The 16731-nt window shown below is 36.5% G+C and overlaps 1 protein-coding gene across 3 annotated transcripts in view; it reads right to left on the bottom strand.

Annotated features, from left to right (window-relative positions):
* ADGB (androglobin) overlaps positions 1-16731 on the bottom strand; it is a 161521-nt gene that overhangs the window by 84559 nt on the left and 60231 nt on the right. For all 3 annotated transcript variants that reach the window (XM_072827003.1, XM_072826994.1, XM_072826985.1), the window contains exons 11-13: positions 10669-10843; positions 7640-7730; positions 3068-3197 (exon numbers count right to left, since the gene is read on the bottom strand). In XM_072827003.1, the coding sequence (XP_072683104.1) occupies positions 3068-3197; positions 7640-7730; positions 10669-10843 (396 nt within the window). The remainder of the gene's footprint in view (positions 1-3067; positions 3198-7639; positions 7731-10668; positions 10844-16731) is intronic.

Raw genomic sequence — 16731 nt, 5'->3', positions numbered from 1 at the left:
ACTTTTAAAAATGATTTCATGGAATAGCTTAAAACCAAAGAAAAAATTTAAAAATGTTAAAATCTATTAATTCTTCTTACCAGAATTATCATTTGTTAATCTGCTTTTCAACTAATACTAAAAAAAAAATTTGTTTACCTGTATGCAATGGCATGCCCTGCAAGGTATCTTTTTTTTTTTTTTTTTTTTTATGGTAGTCACACAGAGAGAGAGAGAGAGAGGGAGAGAGAGGCAGAGACAGAAGCAGGCTCCATGCACCGGGAGCCCGATGTGGGACTCGATCCTGGGTCTCCAGGATCGCGCCCTGGGCCAAAGGCAGGCGCCAACCACTGCGCCACCCAGGGTATCTTATGCCATCTAGAGAAGTTAGCAAAATAAACTATGGTTCATTCACATAATGAAACATTATGCAACTTTAAGAATAAAGACACTCTTTATGTATAGATATGAAATTATCTCCAGTATGTATTAAGTAAAAACTCCTTTGTTAAATTTTGAATAGAAAATGGGAGGTTAAGGAATATTGCATGTGTGTTTCTCTGAATTTACATAATAAAACCCAGAAAGTGTCCTACAGAGCCCACAGCAGTGAAAATGGAGAAGTATATTAATGGAAACAAGACTTCTTCATGTATGCCTTATATTTTTATTTTTAAAATTTTTTTAAAGATTTATTTATTTGAGAGACAGACTGCATGAGCAAGAGTGGCCGAGGAAATGGGAGAGAGAATCCCAAGCAGACTCCCTGCTGAGCATGGAGTCCAAGCAGGGATTGATTTCATGAGCTTGAGATGATGACCTGAGCTGAAATCAAGAGTTGGACACTTAATTGACTGTGCCACCCAGGCACCCCTTATATTTTTATTTTTGAATATGTGAACATATTACCTATTAAAAAACAAACACCCTTTTACACCCACCACACTAGCAAAAGTTGAAATATCAGGCATTATCAGCGTTGGCCAGGATGTGGTGCAAAGAAAATTCTTATCCAGGGCTGACAGAAGTAAATATTGATACACCTGTATTAGAAAATTGTTTGGCATGTTAAATTGCTGAATGCCCTATGATTCATCAATCATGCTCCCAGATTTATATCCTGGAGAGGGTTTCCTTGTCTAGTGTGTCCCTTGGGGCCCATGGTTAAGATTTCAGGAATTCAGGAAAATGGATGGTTGAAAAAAATTCATCTTCAGTTCAAGTTCAGTATTTTCTTCAGTCCTCAATTTATCAATCCAGGTAAATAGTCACAATGTTATTAGTAATAACTGTGGCCTTACTTATGAAAGAAATCACAGTATCTTACATATTATTACAGTTGTTGCAAACGTCTTAAAATGTCACATGTGTTGATCACTACTCTGAAATTGCAGTTATGAGGCCTGTTGTTAGGTTTCAAGTAGTCATGTGTTACTTGCTACAGATAATCCTGTGACCTGTAGCTGGCCAACCATTTGGCAACTATACTTAGTGGTCATTTCAGTACCAAACAGTGAAGTTATGTGTTCTCATGGTGCTAACCCAAACAGCTATTTTGCTTTCCACTGTTCCCTATCATCAATAATCAACTAATATACAGACACAGATGCACTGTCTTCATTGTGTGTTAATGTTCTACAAAATTGGCAAAGGGAGTCATGATACAAAGAAGTTCACAAACCCTGGAACTAAGGCAACTCTCTGAGACATGTGTACAGGAACATGCCAGAATAGTTGTGGTATTACTGCTCATAGGAGTAAGAAACAAGAATCTCCCAATGTTTATAGCAGCAGCATCAACAATAGTCAAACTACGGAAAGAGACAAGCTGCCCATCAACAGATGAATGGATAAAGAAGATGTGAGATACATAGATAGATAGGTATCTATCTATCTATCTATCTATCTATCAGATACACTCACTATACACATACACACACACACCATAGACTATTACTCAGCCAGTGAAAACAACAAAATCTTGCCACTTTCAACAACATGGATGGAGCTAGAGGTATTATGTGCTAAGCAAAATAAGTCAGTCAGAGAGACATACCATATGATTTCACTCATATGTGGAATTTGAGAAACAAAACAGATAAATATATGGGAAAAGGAAAAAAAGAGAGAGGGAAGCAAACTATAGGAGATGCTTAATAGAGAACAAACTGAGGGTTGATGGAAGGATGTGGGTGGGAAACAGACTAGATGGGTGATGCATCAATGCAATGTTGAATGCATCACAAGTGCATTAAGGAGGGCACTTGTGATGAGCACTGGGTGTTGCATACAAGTGATGAATCACTAAACTCTACTCCTGAAACCATTACACTTTACGTTAACTAACTAGAATTTAAATTTGAAAGAGGAAAAAAGAAACAAGAAACAATGAATGTAGTCATTCATTAACAGTGTGAAAGATTAAGAAAAAAGTAGGTTGGTTGTATATTAAATTCCTTCAACCAGTCAAATGAATAAACCATGACACACAACAAAAGGCAAATCTCGTAAACAATGTTAAGTAAAGGAAGCCCCAGAAGTATTAATATAAGAGTCCATTTAAATAAAATTATTTAACAATTAAACTAAGGTTATATTGTTTATAAATATAAACATAATTGGCAAAATTAGAAGAGTATGGACTTGATTAACACCAAACTCTGAATAGTAGTTAGGAGATACAATCTGGAAGAGACACAGGGGACTTCTGTAAGGAATGAATATGCCACTTTCTAATTAAAAAGTTTATTTTCATAGTTTTCTTTATTCTGTCCAGATGCATATTATACAGTCTTTTGTGTATATTTCATAATTTAAGAAAAAATATTTTATAATTAAGAATTTTACTAATGGGGCACCTGGGTGGCTCAGTCTATAAAGCGTCTGCCTTCAGCTCAGATCATGATCCCGGGGTTCTGGAATCGAGCCCCATGTGGCTCTCTGCTCAGCAGAAAACCTGCTTCTCCCTCTCCCTCTGCCTCTCCCCATGACTTGTGCTCTCTCTCTCTCAATCACTCTCAAATAGATAAATAAAATCTTCTCTTAAAAAAATAAATAATTGGATCAATAATAAGAGTAACATAGTTACCTGAGATACTGTTCCTGTCAATTGGCTTATGTCTGGCTGGCTAATGATGGTGGTTTCATCATTTTCAGTCAGGGATGATAAACCAAACCCTGAAGGCACACCTTTCTTAATAAAAGATTGTACAAAATGACTAATGGAAAAAAAAAAAACAAAACTTCTGTTACCTTAATTTCTTATTTAAAGTTACTAATATATAATTGCAGTTTTTATAGAGGTATAATTGCCATATAAGATTGTATTAGTTTCAGGTGTACAACATGGTAATTGGATACTCGTATATAGTGTAAGATGACACAAGTCTCGTTAACATCCATCATCACACATAGTTGTAGGGTTTTTTTCCTTGTGATGAGAACTCTTAAGATCTACTATCTTAGCAACTTTCTAACATACAATACAGCATTGTTAACTACAGGCATCATGCTGTACATTGGACCTCATGATTTATTTATTTTATAACTAGAAGTTTCTATCTTTTGACCCCACTTTGCCCATTTCACCCACCCTCTTCCTCTGGCAACCATCAATCTGTTCTCTGTATCCTGGGTGTTTGTTTTTGTTTTTGATTCTTTAGATTCCACATATAAGTGAGATCACATGGTAATCATCTTTCTCTGTCTCACTTATTTTACTTAGCAGGATACCCTCAAAGTCCATGCATGTTATCACAAATGGCAAGATTTCCTTCTTTTTTATGGCTGAATGATAATGCATTGTATATCCAGTAGCAACGATTGTGTCAACAGTGGAAAATTCTGATTTTTTTCATTGTATCATCTCCTCCTTTTACATCCAACAACAAATTTTTATTTCATGTTAAAAACATGGACTTGGGGAGATCCCTGGGTGGCTCAGCAGTTTGGGGCCTGCCTTTGGCCCAGGGCGCAATTCTGGGGTCCCGGGATCGAGTCCCCTGTCAGGCTCCCTGCATGGAGCCTGCTTCTCCCTCTGCCTGTGTCTCTGCCTCTCTCTCTCTCTCTTTCTCTCTCTCATAAATAAATAAATAAATAAATAAATAAATAAATAAATAAATCTTTAAAAAAAATGTACTTGCTTTCTACACTACTGAAGAAATATCTCTGTCAGTCATCGCACTGGTGTAAAAATTTTCTGGGATATGCTTTTAAAACTATGGTGGTCATTTTTAAATGTTGGCAATCAGATTTGACATTTGGACTTGACTTAATTCAACATCTGAGTAATGTATCTGTGAAATGAGGCTCAGAGTCAGAAATTTAATTATGAGTCTTGAGCACTTTTTAACTGTGACCTTCATACTAGCTACTGAAGTGTACAGTATTTCCTTTCAAGTTAATTGTTTGATATGACCTTTTGAATTGCCATTGTCATACCTAAAAGTTTATAGGCACAATAAAAAGACATTTGTTATAGTAAATACATTTTAGGTTAAGTATTTTTCAAAGATAAAATTAAGTTTCATGTATACAGACTTCCTAAACTTTCTCTTTTTTTTTCCCCTTCTAGTGTTCATAGTTCTCAATTCACCTCAAGCTAAGCATCTCTGGTTTACCTGAAACTGCCACTAGAGGGTAGCACAAACATATTTGTGAGCTTGGATTCCCTTTAGGCCAGGAGCCAGGAAGGGGCAGATTTGGCATGTTGCTACAGAGACAGTGTTCCAGGGAAAAGCACTTGTGATACAGTCACTCCCAAAGACTTGCCAAAAAAAAAGAGCTTGCACTCATGTTGACCTGAGAACTCTGATTGCACAGCAAAGCAGGATAAGGGACCTTTCTTTTGTGTAGGATGAAATGTCATTCACATATTTTTGTTTTTGGCTCTGCTAGATTGAATAAATAAGCTAGGAAATTCATTACAGATTCAAATTGTAACTAAATTAGTTGAATCCAATCAGGTGTCAAAGTCTATAACCTACATCTGGATTGTAGACTTCCTTTCACCTTGACCGGATAATAAAGCTGAAATAAGACCTAAGGAAATCAAGAAAGGGAATACCTCAGGGAATTCGGACTATGAAACCAATCCATTTGTGGTGCCTACTGGCACAGAAATTCTAGAAGTCTGGGTATGGCATTTTGGATCATGAGAAAATTTGTCCTGGTGGTCTGCAGCTCTGGTTCTCAAAATCCACAAAATCTCTGATTAGTATGCAATCTCAATCAGTTGCAAGATAATAATTAAAACTCAGTGGGAATGGAAAAATCATTTAGGGACACTTGGGTGGCTCAGAGCAAATTAGGCTTTCAACGTATAGCATGTTTAATTTTAGCTTCATGATTAAATTACAAGGTACAAGAAAATTTTGGTTTGTAAAAACTAATAACATACATAAGAAAAACTAAGGTTCTCAAAATACTTATGCTTGATTATTTAAACTTCTATAAGGATTTAAATACTAGGCAAGATTTTATTTGCTATGATTTTTGGCTTTTAAAGTACTTAGGGAGATAACAAAACAGTGTTGTAGTAAATGCCATTTAAAATGTTTAAATTTGGCAAAACTAAATTTATTTAAGATTTTAATGGAAATTAGTAGCTCTAGGTATAAAATAAGATTTTATGAAAAATTCAAACAGAAGTTTGAGGAAAAGTAGATCTACAAATTAGTAACAGTAACAAATTTTGGAAGTCAAAGTAGCAGCAAACTGTCTTTTTGATTGATAAAGCTGTCCCTCAAAACTTGAGGTTGCTAACTGCCAGCCATCCGGTCACATTGTTGCCTAGAGGTCCCTCCTAACCCACTTCTCAGCAGTCACTTGTTGGTGCATAGAACTGACAAGAGCCTTGAAGGCAAACGATTTGAAGAATCTCTAATATTTCAACTTAGAGTTCATAAAATGTAACTTAACTGGTTGTGATGTCAAGAGGATCTAAAGGTAAAACAATACAATGAACTGATCTCAATTTTGACTGCTTTTTTTCATCAGTTGACATTCCTGTCATGGATCTCAACACCTTCAAGGAAGACTAACCCATAGCTAATGGTCACTCTCATCTAAGCCCTTCAAAATGTGTCATAAAATTTTACTTATGTTTAAAAGACATTCAAAAAAAGGACCAAAACATAAATGTAAAACTAGCTGAAAAATCTCAAAGTAAGCATGGCCATGTCACCATTATTCAGATAATGGATGCTAATGTGTCAGCACCCCCTCGTCCTACCTTGTGTGTCCCAAGCATGGACAGTCCTCCTCACCACAATCACCATCATGACTTCCAATACCATGGATTGCTTTTTATTCTTTGCATAGTGTCTGTTAGTAGAATAATTAAAAGCAACTGTGTACTTTTCACACCAGACTTCTGGGGTCTCATATTTGTGTGTGTGACATTCATGCATGTTAGTTTGTAAGACAGAACTCCTTTCACTTTATACCTACAGACCACTGTACCGTATCTGTCTTCGGTTTTACTCTGTGTCTAGTTGCAGTTTTCTTTGTACTTAAATTGCTTGATTTCAGAACTGCCTGAATCTTGACCTGATTTTTTTTTGGGGGGGGGGGATATTTTCCCATTATATTTTTAGTTTGTGATTATTCCCCCATCTCTCCGTCTTTTATTTCTGAGATTCACTTGCTAGTATGTTGGTCTTTTTCAACTTGTCCCATTTGTTTTTACTGCATTTGTACTCATTTATTGATTTATGTTTGGTCTCATCCTTCAGTCTGGATATTGTTTCTGATCTATTTTTCCATTTTGCTAGTTGTCTTTTTTGCTGTATCTAGTGTCTGATGAAACACATCCGCTGAATTCTTATTTTCAGCTATTATTGTATTCTGTGAACTCTTGAATTCCTAGAATCCCTATTCGATTTTTTAAAACCATTTACATATTTACATATTATTATTAGTTTTTATGTATTACAGTGTTATTGATGTACAGTTAACAGTATAAATTCAAAGTATAAATTTAGTAATCTTTGACACATGTATATGCCCATGTATCAGTTGCCTATGGCTGTGTAACAAATTACCATAACTTTAGTGGTAATAATCATATCCTCCACTGATGTCACTCACTCTTTCTTTTCATTATTGCTACTTGCAGACTTCTGTTTGCTTCTCTGAACTCATTAGAAATTTTAAATCCAAGACAACAGTCTTGCTTTCTAACTCTTTTGTCATAGTCAAACATTAGTATATTTGGATTCCTTCTCCTCCACTTCCTCCTTTTACTTCTTGATTATCCTTGTTGTTCTATTTAAGTTGTTTTTCCCCCCTAAGAGTAACACACTTCATCTCCCTGGTTTCTATGGCAATCATCTGCTCTTATAATTTCAGTATCAATTAATAACCAAAAGCATTTGTTAGTGCTAATGTTTACATAAAACAAAAGACATTACTGTTCTAAAACAGTAGCCAAAGCTGTAGAGCCAGGCATAGTTAAGCTTTATTTTAATGTATTCAGAATTTATCTTAGCTATTTATTACTGTGAAAAAGAATCTAAGAATACTGTTTTCCTATAATCATTGCAGTGATACAAGCTTTAGTCTACCGGTGACCAAGGCATAAATTTTTAACCACACAATTCACAAAATACTTCATTTGTCAGCAAGATGTATTTGTGGGAAAGAATGTTAACATACTTACGTTTCTGTTGGAATTGTAAATGGAGTCATTCTATAATTCAAAAATGGACTTGAAATTTCAAGAAATTGTTCAGGCTTCTTTATTATTAGTTCTAAAAGAAACAAGTGGTATGATGTTCTTTTGTTTTTTAATCTTCCAAGATTAAACACATAACTTAACATCTATTGTAGTGCTGATTAGATTAGCTGTTTATCCAGCAAATCTCAAAAGAAGTAACTAGGACTATACTAGGATAAATATATATATATTTTTTTTATTGAAAGGCCATATAGATCCTGACGATATTAGATTTTTAAAGTCTGCTTCTCCGTTGCTTTCCAGACTCATGATGTGAAACAATGAAGTCTCAAGGAAGAAGTTAGCTATGTCTCCTTGCTGGACATTTACTGCTACTTCTTTAAAAGTTTTTCATTAAAATCTGCATTCTTTGAGTTAACTTCTGCAACACAATTGCTGAAACATGAAGAAGAAATGCAGACTATTACCTGGAGATGGTAGTAAAAGAACAGAAAAATATAACAAAGTAGAGGTTAGAGGTAGAAAAGAAAGCAATGAATCAAGAAAGGATCCACTCCTACAGGAGTGAATACTCTGTGGATCCTTCTAAAGGAGTCTGAAATTGATCGAGGAGGAAGAAATTCTCCATGGATATGGCACAGAGCCCAAGCACTCACATAGAGATGATTGTTTTAACAAAAGTTCCTCCAACAGTAGGAAGGATAACTATTGGGAGAGAAAAAAGTGAAGCTTTGACACAAATACATACTTTTCTCTGCTTTTTCCACAGTAACCTCTAAAATAATCTCTTTCTCTCTCTCTCTCTCTCTCTTCCCCTCCCTGTTAATTGTCCTGCTAATTCCTGTTAATTTTCACCTTAAATATTAAGCCAAATAGAAAGAAGAAAGATAATTACAGGGTGAGCCTGCAGGTGGTACACCACAGTTATGGAATCCCACCAATTTCAGGTTTTCTAACCCAGCTTAAACTAGAGCCAACATGAAAAAAAGAAAGAAAGAAAGAAAGAAAGAAAGAAAGAAAGAAAGAAAGAAAGAAAGAAACTAAAAACCAAAAAAAACAAACAAACAAACAACTAGAGCCATCACTTACCTAGGATTACACTACAATGGGTAGTGAAATCAGCAAAGGCCTGTATGTTCAATATTTTTCCCCTTCATTCGACTATTATTTGATGCTCTGAATGAACAACCATTTTAAGTGTGGCTCTACACATTGAATTAAAATACAGCATTTAAAAGCAAAAGATTTCCTTTCCAGCATCATGTGAATGCTGATCGTTGGTTCAGAAAGACAGAACAGGAAAGACAATAGAAGGAAGGGAGGGAAGAATAAAAACTGGACAGTTCCTATAAAGCAGCATTTGGCACCAACAGCTTACTACAGAAGCTCAGAGGATATAAAGAAATGAAATAATCAAGCAGGAGAGAGATGTAGATAGGCTAATTAAAAAAAAAAAAAAACTAATTGACCATTTCTTCTTTCCATCCAAATCAGATATTTCTTTAATCTTTGTTCTTTTCTGGCAAAGATCTAACATGTTGTGCTAGAAAACCTTTACTACCAGCTGGACTGGTTGTATCATGTACGTAGAAAACAAATGTAAGGAAAATTACATGGTTAACAGTTGTAATTTGTATTTTAAAAACATGTAAATTATGGTTGGAAGAAGGAGGCAGGAACCAGGTAAATATTCCCATCTATGTGGCCATTGCTGTTTTAGGATCCTGAGTACCACTGAGACTTACATATCACATTGTGACAAAGACAAGGTTCTCAGGTCACCATGGATGACTTGATTCAGTAGCAGGAGCTGCAGCAAGCACCATCCAGAGGGGGATAAGACTTGCTGCATGGGACCAAACGCTTAAAGCAAACTTAGAAGCTTCACAGCAATGCCATCAGTAAATCGGCCTAGCTATGTTCATTGTGGCTTTGCCTTCATTGTTCATTCAGGTAACAGGCCCATGAACACAAGCCTCTAATGCAATAACCCCTAGAACTACTGTGGCTGGATGAATATGATTAGAAAACAATGAGCAATCAGCAAAGACAAAGGGAGAAAATTCAAAAGCAAGCAAACACAAAGGACTTAAAAAAAAACATTTTTGAACAAAGACAATTTAAGTTTTTTGGAATGAGAAATATATATATATATACCCGCACGCACGCAAGCATATATCTCCATAAGGCCTAAATTAGCCTCAGAAACACTGCAGATGTTGCCTGAACAAAAATCGTGTGTTATTCTGCTGGGCCATAATTTTTAAAGTATTGTTTTTTCTTTTTTCTTTTAATCCTGTCTCCTCAGATTCATACATCTGTGTTATTATTTTTTTTTATTAATGCCCTCACTCATTTCTTTTGCCATTCAAACTTGGTGCTCATGAAAAAATGGAGTTAAGACTGGAGACTTGGAGAGAAAGAACAGTGAAGGAGTGAAGGATGAGATGAAGATTGTGAGGAAGTTAGAAGTGAACTAAGAATAAGAGCCAGGCAAGCACAGTCCTCCACCCCACCCTCAGCCCAAGGGAACTTCTGTATTTCTGGCACAACAGCCATTCATGGTGGCTTATGACAATGTTCACACAGGAGCCAGTCCAGGGTAGAAGTTCCATTCTTATATTCTAAGTAAAGGTCAGTTTCTATTCTAAATATAAATCAGTTACTTCAAAGACTATGTGCCACAGGGCACTCTAGAGTGATTTCACTTAGATATACTATTTAAATCTTTTTTTCTATCATTTACTACAAACTATTTTCTATCACAATGACAATGATACCCTCAACCAAAGAATGGTCAGTTTAGATGTAAACCAAACTGCTTAGCTTCTGAAATGTGGAGAATTCTTCCTATAAAGAAGTAAAATTTAGACATAAAATTAAATGTAGACTTTAGGCATGCTGCTGGGGGGTTTGCCTTGATACACATCTCTCATCACAAATGAAACTATTAGGCCTTCATATAGAGAAATGCTCATTAGAAAGATTTTCAGACAACACACGAACCATACCTTGAGCTTCATCTGTTATCACAGTTTCCTTTTTTTGACGAAAGAGTTTCCAGGCAGGTACGGGAGGTGGTTTTGAAGGTGCTATGAGGGGGCAAGACCTGGTCCTGGTTACCAGCACAGGATGGCTACAGATGTGGGAAAGGCCATATTCTCTCAGCTTCTCTGCAGAATCAGCCTAAAGAGTGGAAGGCTCATTTAAAAGGACACATGCCATTGCCTTGTGAATTTAAATAAACCACTTCTTGTCATTATAAAAATATGGTTACCACAATAAAGTGGTAATAAATGAAAAAGAACCCATATTTCCACCTCCTACCATAAGCTCCATTACAATTTGTATTTTGCTTCCTGTTTTTATTTTCTTGAGGCCCCCATTTACTTATTTACAAAATGAGAGACTAGAACTAGAAGCCATTTTTCAGCTCTAAAAGTTTCAGATCCACTGAGATTTAAAAAAAATCTCAACATATCAGTTTTGGTCCAAAAATCAATCATTATTATTACTATAAGCTAAATCTTTGATAAAAGTGCTTAACATCTGAAGTTTTTGTTTCTTTGTTTAGTCACCAGCAGTTGCTATGTAATATTTTTTTTTGTTTTGTTTTTGTTTTTGTTTTTTTTTTTTTAGTTGCTATGTAATATTAAAGAAAAAAATCCAGGGACGCCTGGGCAGTTCAGTGGTTGGGTATTTGCCTTCGGCCCAGGGCGTGATCCTGCGGTCCTGGGATGGAGTCCCCCATTGGGCTCCTCACAGGGAGCCTACTTCTCCCTCTGCCTATGTCTCTGCCTCTCTCTGTGTGTCTCTCATAAATAAATAAATAAATAAATAAATAAATAAATAAATAAATAAATAAATAAAATATTTAAAAAATAAAATAAAAATAAAGAAAGGAAAAAATCCAATGCATTTAGTAGGTCAGGTCAATGTGGCAATAAGTGGTTGTCTTGTCTGTAGCTTATGCCCTCACCGTCAAACAGAGGCTCTCCCACAGGAAATCCCCATGATCTCTCTGGACAATGGAACCAGTCAGAGAAGGGCAGAGGAGAGGCTGCCCTAAATCCTGCCAAATCAAGTAATTCTCCAGGAAGATGCTTCCCTTAGGCGACCCTTCAGATCTCCTGAAGCCACACTGTTTTGGGACAATTCAGAATCCTGTTTGAGGAGCACTTCAGTTACTAACTGCTGGCTGAAATATGCCATAAGAAATCAAAAAGTCTGTGAGAGTCAAAGTAATATATTCCATAGTCAAATGCTGGCATTCACAGCTTAAATGCTGAAACATTTAAATTAAAACAAAATAACTACATTTAGGTCAGATTTGCCAGTAACTATTTTTTCTTCCTAGTGATTTTGGATCATTGATTTCTGTGCAAATAGCAATGCTTGAAAATGTAAATTTATAAAAGTCATTTAAATTAGGACCAGAAACCCACTTATTAGCCTATTCTAAATTATTGCCTCTGCCAGAACATGTCTTGCTCTCGTGACTGTTTCTCTACAGCTCAATCTATACTTCTGGAAGGTGCCAAATAGGTGGGGGTGTCTGTAAGATAAAACAGTTGTTTCTGAAAACAGGGATTAACTAATGATTGTAACAATTAATCAATAATTGGAAGGAACTAATCAGTGTACTGAGACCAGAAAAGCCACCAAAAGTGTTATAAATATGCAAAATAAAAAGGAAAGTGATTCAATGTTCAAGGAGTGGGGGAAGCCTAATTAAAAAGCAGAGGAAGGTGGCCCAGGTGGCTCAGTTCGTTAGGCATCTCCCTCTTGATCTCAGCTCAGGCTTTGATTTTAGGGATGTGAGTTCAAGCCTGTGTTGGGCTCCACACTGGGATCAGAACCCACATTTTAAAAAAGCAGAGGAAATGGTTATACCCTCTTAACCCCTTTGGTGGATGTTAGCAATTTCTTGAAAAAAAATTGGAAACCTCTGGTATTATGCCTTATAATGACTTAATAAATGTTTTCTCATAGATGTTCTAAAGTCTAAACAACTTTGACCCTGCCAAGTTGAAATCTCCCATCACTCAAAATGGAAATTTATGGGAGAATTTATTGATATTATTCAATAAGACAATGCCTCAATATAGTAACCAAAAAAGTACATTATAAAATTTATACTTCCTCTTCAAAATAGAAGCCATGACCAAAGTAATATTTATAAATTGAGTCATTTCCAGATGGTTTATTATTCATCAAATTTGGTCTACATATCTCAAATCCTTCTTATAATTGCAACCAAATATATATAGATTCTTTACTCTTTTTGGATCCTCAGAGTATCAGAAAATAAAATGATTTCAAGCGTTTGAAAATGTAAGGTTTTGTGTCACGTAACTAAGTATGATATTAACACCTATTGTATTGTTTGAATAATCCACATAAGTACTTGCTGGATTTAAGGTAAGTAAGCTGATTTCTCATTCATCATTTTATTTCGCCTACCCTAGGATACTTCTGAATGATGTAAACTAATGCTTTTAATAATAGTTGCAGTTTGATGTTGAGAAAAAAGGACCTCAAGTTTTCTTACATTAGAGTTGGGGCAAAGAGAGATTTAGAATAGTAAAATTTCACTCAGGTGAAACCCTGAGTAGGCACTCAAGAAATATTTTTGAATGATTCAAAATAGACTTCTATTAGAAGGCTCCTTGCCCAGAAGAGTCTTTTACTCCTCTGCCCCATCCCAACTTATACATTCTCCTTCTCCTTCTCCTTCTCCTTCTCCTTCTCCTTCTTCTTCTTTCTCTTCTTCTTTTTAAAAATAAACTCTACTCCCAAGGTGGGGCTGGAACTCACAACTCTGAGATCAAAAGTCAAGTGCTCTATCCACTGGGCCAGCCAGACATGCCTCTAACAGTCTAAGAGTAGTAGTTTGAGCAAGTGAATGGCTTTCTTAGAACTTGCAGATTGCTTATTTAAATAAAACTAAAACTATTTAGAAGGTCCAAGAACAAGAAATGTAAGGTATTGACTTTATTTTACATATTGGCCTCATTGTCTTTGGGGCTATAATTTTTAGCAGTATATATTGCTAAATGTATAGCATTTAACAAAATTCCATTTGAATACAAATTTTTTCTCTTGATTTATCTTTAAAACATTGTATCTCTTGATATTCTGATTTGAGCAGGAGAACTAGATTAACCTAATAACTAATGTAAAAGAATTAGCAGGTAAACTAGGGAGAACATGAGGCTATAGCCAGCTCATTATAGCCTTGAAGTTCATTTATTTTTTTACATGTTTCAGGTGTACAATACAGTAATTTGTACTATAGTCAAAGTAATATATTCCAGTATATTACTTGAATTACAGTAGTTCATCCAGTGCTCATCACAATAAGTGTGCTTCTTAATCCCTATTGCCTATTTCACCCAAGAAACAGACTCTTAACTATAGAGAACAAACTGATGGTTACTAGATGGGAGGTGGGTGGGGAGATGGGTGAAATAGTTTATTTAATTGCTGTTACAGACTTTGGGCTAATTCCTGAACCTCTGGTCTCATAAGCCATTTTCATGCCCCAGAGGAAGGATTTATAACACTCTGTATGTGCTGACTCCCTCCCACATCTCAAACTGCCTCTGAGACTTCTCCCCTTACTATTTGCTCAACTTCTTTTCTGGGTTCTTTTCTGAACCCAGCAAGGTCTCCTTCACCTCCAGACTTTCCAATAAAAGTATCCCTCTGCTTTGAGCATACTTTTTCCCATTTATTAAGCTAACTTCTAAGGCCATCACTTAAACACTTCTTCCTTTGAGAAGACTTCCTTAGTCAACCATTAGAAAGATGTGTTGCTGCTACGTGTGCCATATCCATTTTTATACTTATTCATTCATTCATTTGGTTACTCATTCAACACACATTATTTGAACACTGTTTCTACCAGCCAAATACCTTGTATGATCTCTGTTACACCAGTTTTCTAACTTTATTACTATTGTTGCCTTGTTTGTCTTCTTCATTAGACTCTGAGTTTTCTAAGGAGGGAGTTTTGTTAGTCTTGCTCATTACAAGCTCCTCAAAGTCTCAATCATTGTTTAGCACATAATAGATAACCAATAAACATGTTGAATTAACAACAAACATAGGTGACCTTTTTTGTCCTTTAAATTCAAAACTAACTTTGTGTTTAAATATTAATTTCTAAGTAGGACAGCCACGTGTTCAGAAGGATTATTTTGTGTGTTGTGTATGTGTGTATGATGTATTCATCCCATTCTCATATTTTGTAGTTATAAAAAGTGTTTAAGTACTTCCCATGATGAGATCATGGCATTCAACAAAGCACAGCTCAGGTCATTTTTAAATCCATGGTGTTAGAGCATTTGATCTTTGGAATATTTAAGACTGCAGCTAGGGCAGTGCCACATAAAACATTTTAAACAAAACTCAGGGCTGAGATAGACGACCAGCTCAAATCTTAATCAGAAATTTAAACTGGTGGGAGGCCAAGGAAGCACACTTGGATTTAGTCAATGACTAAAGTTAATTAACTTTGAATTAAAATCAGAAAAACTGCTACTATCTCTACATTCACAATGGCACATTATGCCTTGTCACCCTGACAATATTACCCCTGGTAAATGGCAGACTTTCATATGAAGAAATGGTTTCTATTAAAAAAGGACAAAGAAGGAAGAGGAAAGGGAGGAAGAGGCCTAGGAGGAGGGACCGAAGGAAGGAGGAGGGAGAGAGAAGGAGTGATAATGTTATGCTGCTTGGGCAGGTTATCTAGAAGAAAAATATACTGTAAAGTGCAATAAGCATCCAATTGGATCATTTACACTTCAACCAAATTTTCATTGAATTTTTAATACCCAGCTGTTTTTAACTAACCCACTGAACACTTATGTGTAATTATATTACTAGAAGAAGACTAGAGTCTTCTCATATTTTAAATGCAGTGATTTCAAAGCATATGAAATTCTATAACTAAAGTGCTAGATGTCTAAGCGTCCCCAAAGGGTTAGGATTTGATAAGTTCCAAATGCAAAATTGTGTTTCTCTAAGTAGAGTGAAAAGTAAGTAATCTGGTGGACTTTACCCTTTATAAGGGAAAGAGAAAAGTGTTTTTTATACCCAAAGTCTGGCTGAATGCACCCAGGCAAATTGAAAGAGGCTAACCTGCCTATATTAAAGCCTCGTCCTGAGGGCCTGGCATCTTATTTCACACACACAGATAGGTGCCTGCTGGAACACTCTCCCAGAACAGAGACCAGAGGAAGCCAGCTTTGCACTCTCTTTTTGCCCTGCTCCAGTATCTCCCAGAAGGAAGCTTTTTATAAGCCTCTAATGCCTGATCTTTGGAGCTGCCACCCAGGGAATGCCTCTTGACTGCCAAGAGTCCTAGGAAACTTGTATTCCTGGTCCTATGGGATTATAACAATTAGTGATACCCAGCAAGGAGCTCCTGTCTGGTGCCCTGATTTTGTGACTGCTGTCAGGGGACACCTCTGCCTCACCAGGCTCTGGCAGCCAGTGGAGCTTCCGCTTATGGGTCCCACCAGACTGTAACCAATGGAGAGTCATTAACAGCTACCATCACTACCACCCCCAGGGCACAAGAGGCAACAGATCCAGGAGTTCAGTCTTTCTGTGGAGGAGGCCTATTAAGTAATCCTCATGGCTGTAGCCTGAGGGACAGATTTCTAATTAAACACAATCATGGGTCTGCCTGTGATCCTTTCCAGAGACCTCAGAGAGCAAGCATTATCTTTGTGCTTTCCCTCTATCACACTCGAGAATAGCAGGTCTTCTGGAGGGGAGATTTATACATGGCTGGTGCCCTGGTTTTATGTCTGGCACTCTGAATTTTGCAGCTACAGCTCAGAGGAAGTCTTTTGATTGTCTGGCTCTGGTAGCAAGGGGGAGCTTGCATTTCTGGGTGCCACAGGACTGTGGCAATTGGTAAGACAGTCCTTGGCTGGCTGCCACTCCCAGCGTACTGCACAGATAGCAAATTGAGCCATATCCCCAGTCTTTTTGTTAAGGAGGACTCTTGGCTTGTCCTGGAGCTGCAGTCTGAGGTGGACTTCAGGCTTGGCACACAC

The sequence above is a fragment of the Canis lupus genome, chromosome 1, assembly GCF_048164855.1.
Source record: "Canis lupus baileyi chromosome 1, mCanLup2.hap1, whole genome shotgun sequence".
Lineage (NCBI taxonomy): Eukaryota > Metazoa > Chordata > Mammalia > Carnivora > Canidae > Canis > Canis lupus.
Note: the sequence above shows the minus strand (reverse complement) of the source record. Positions and strands in the feature narration are given on the sequence as shown.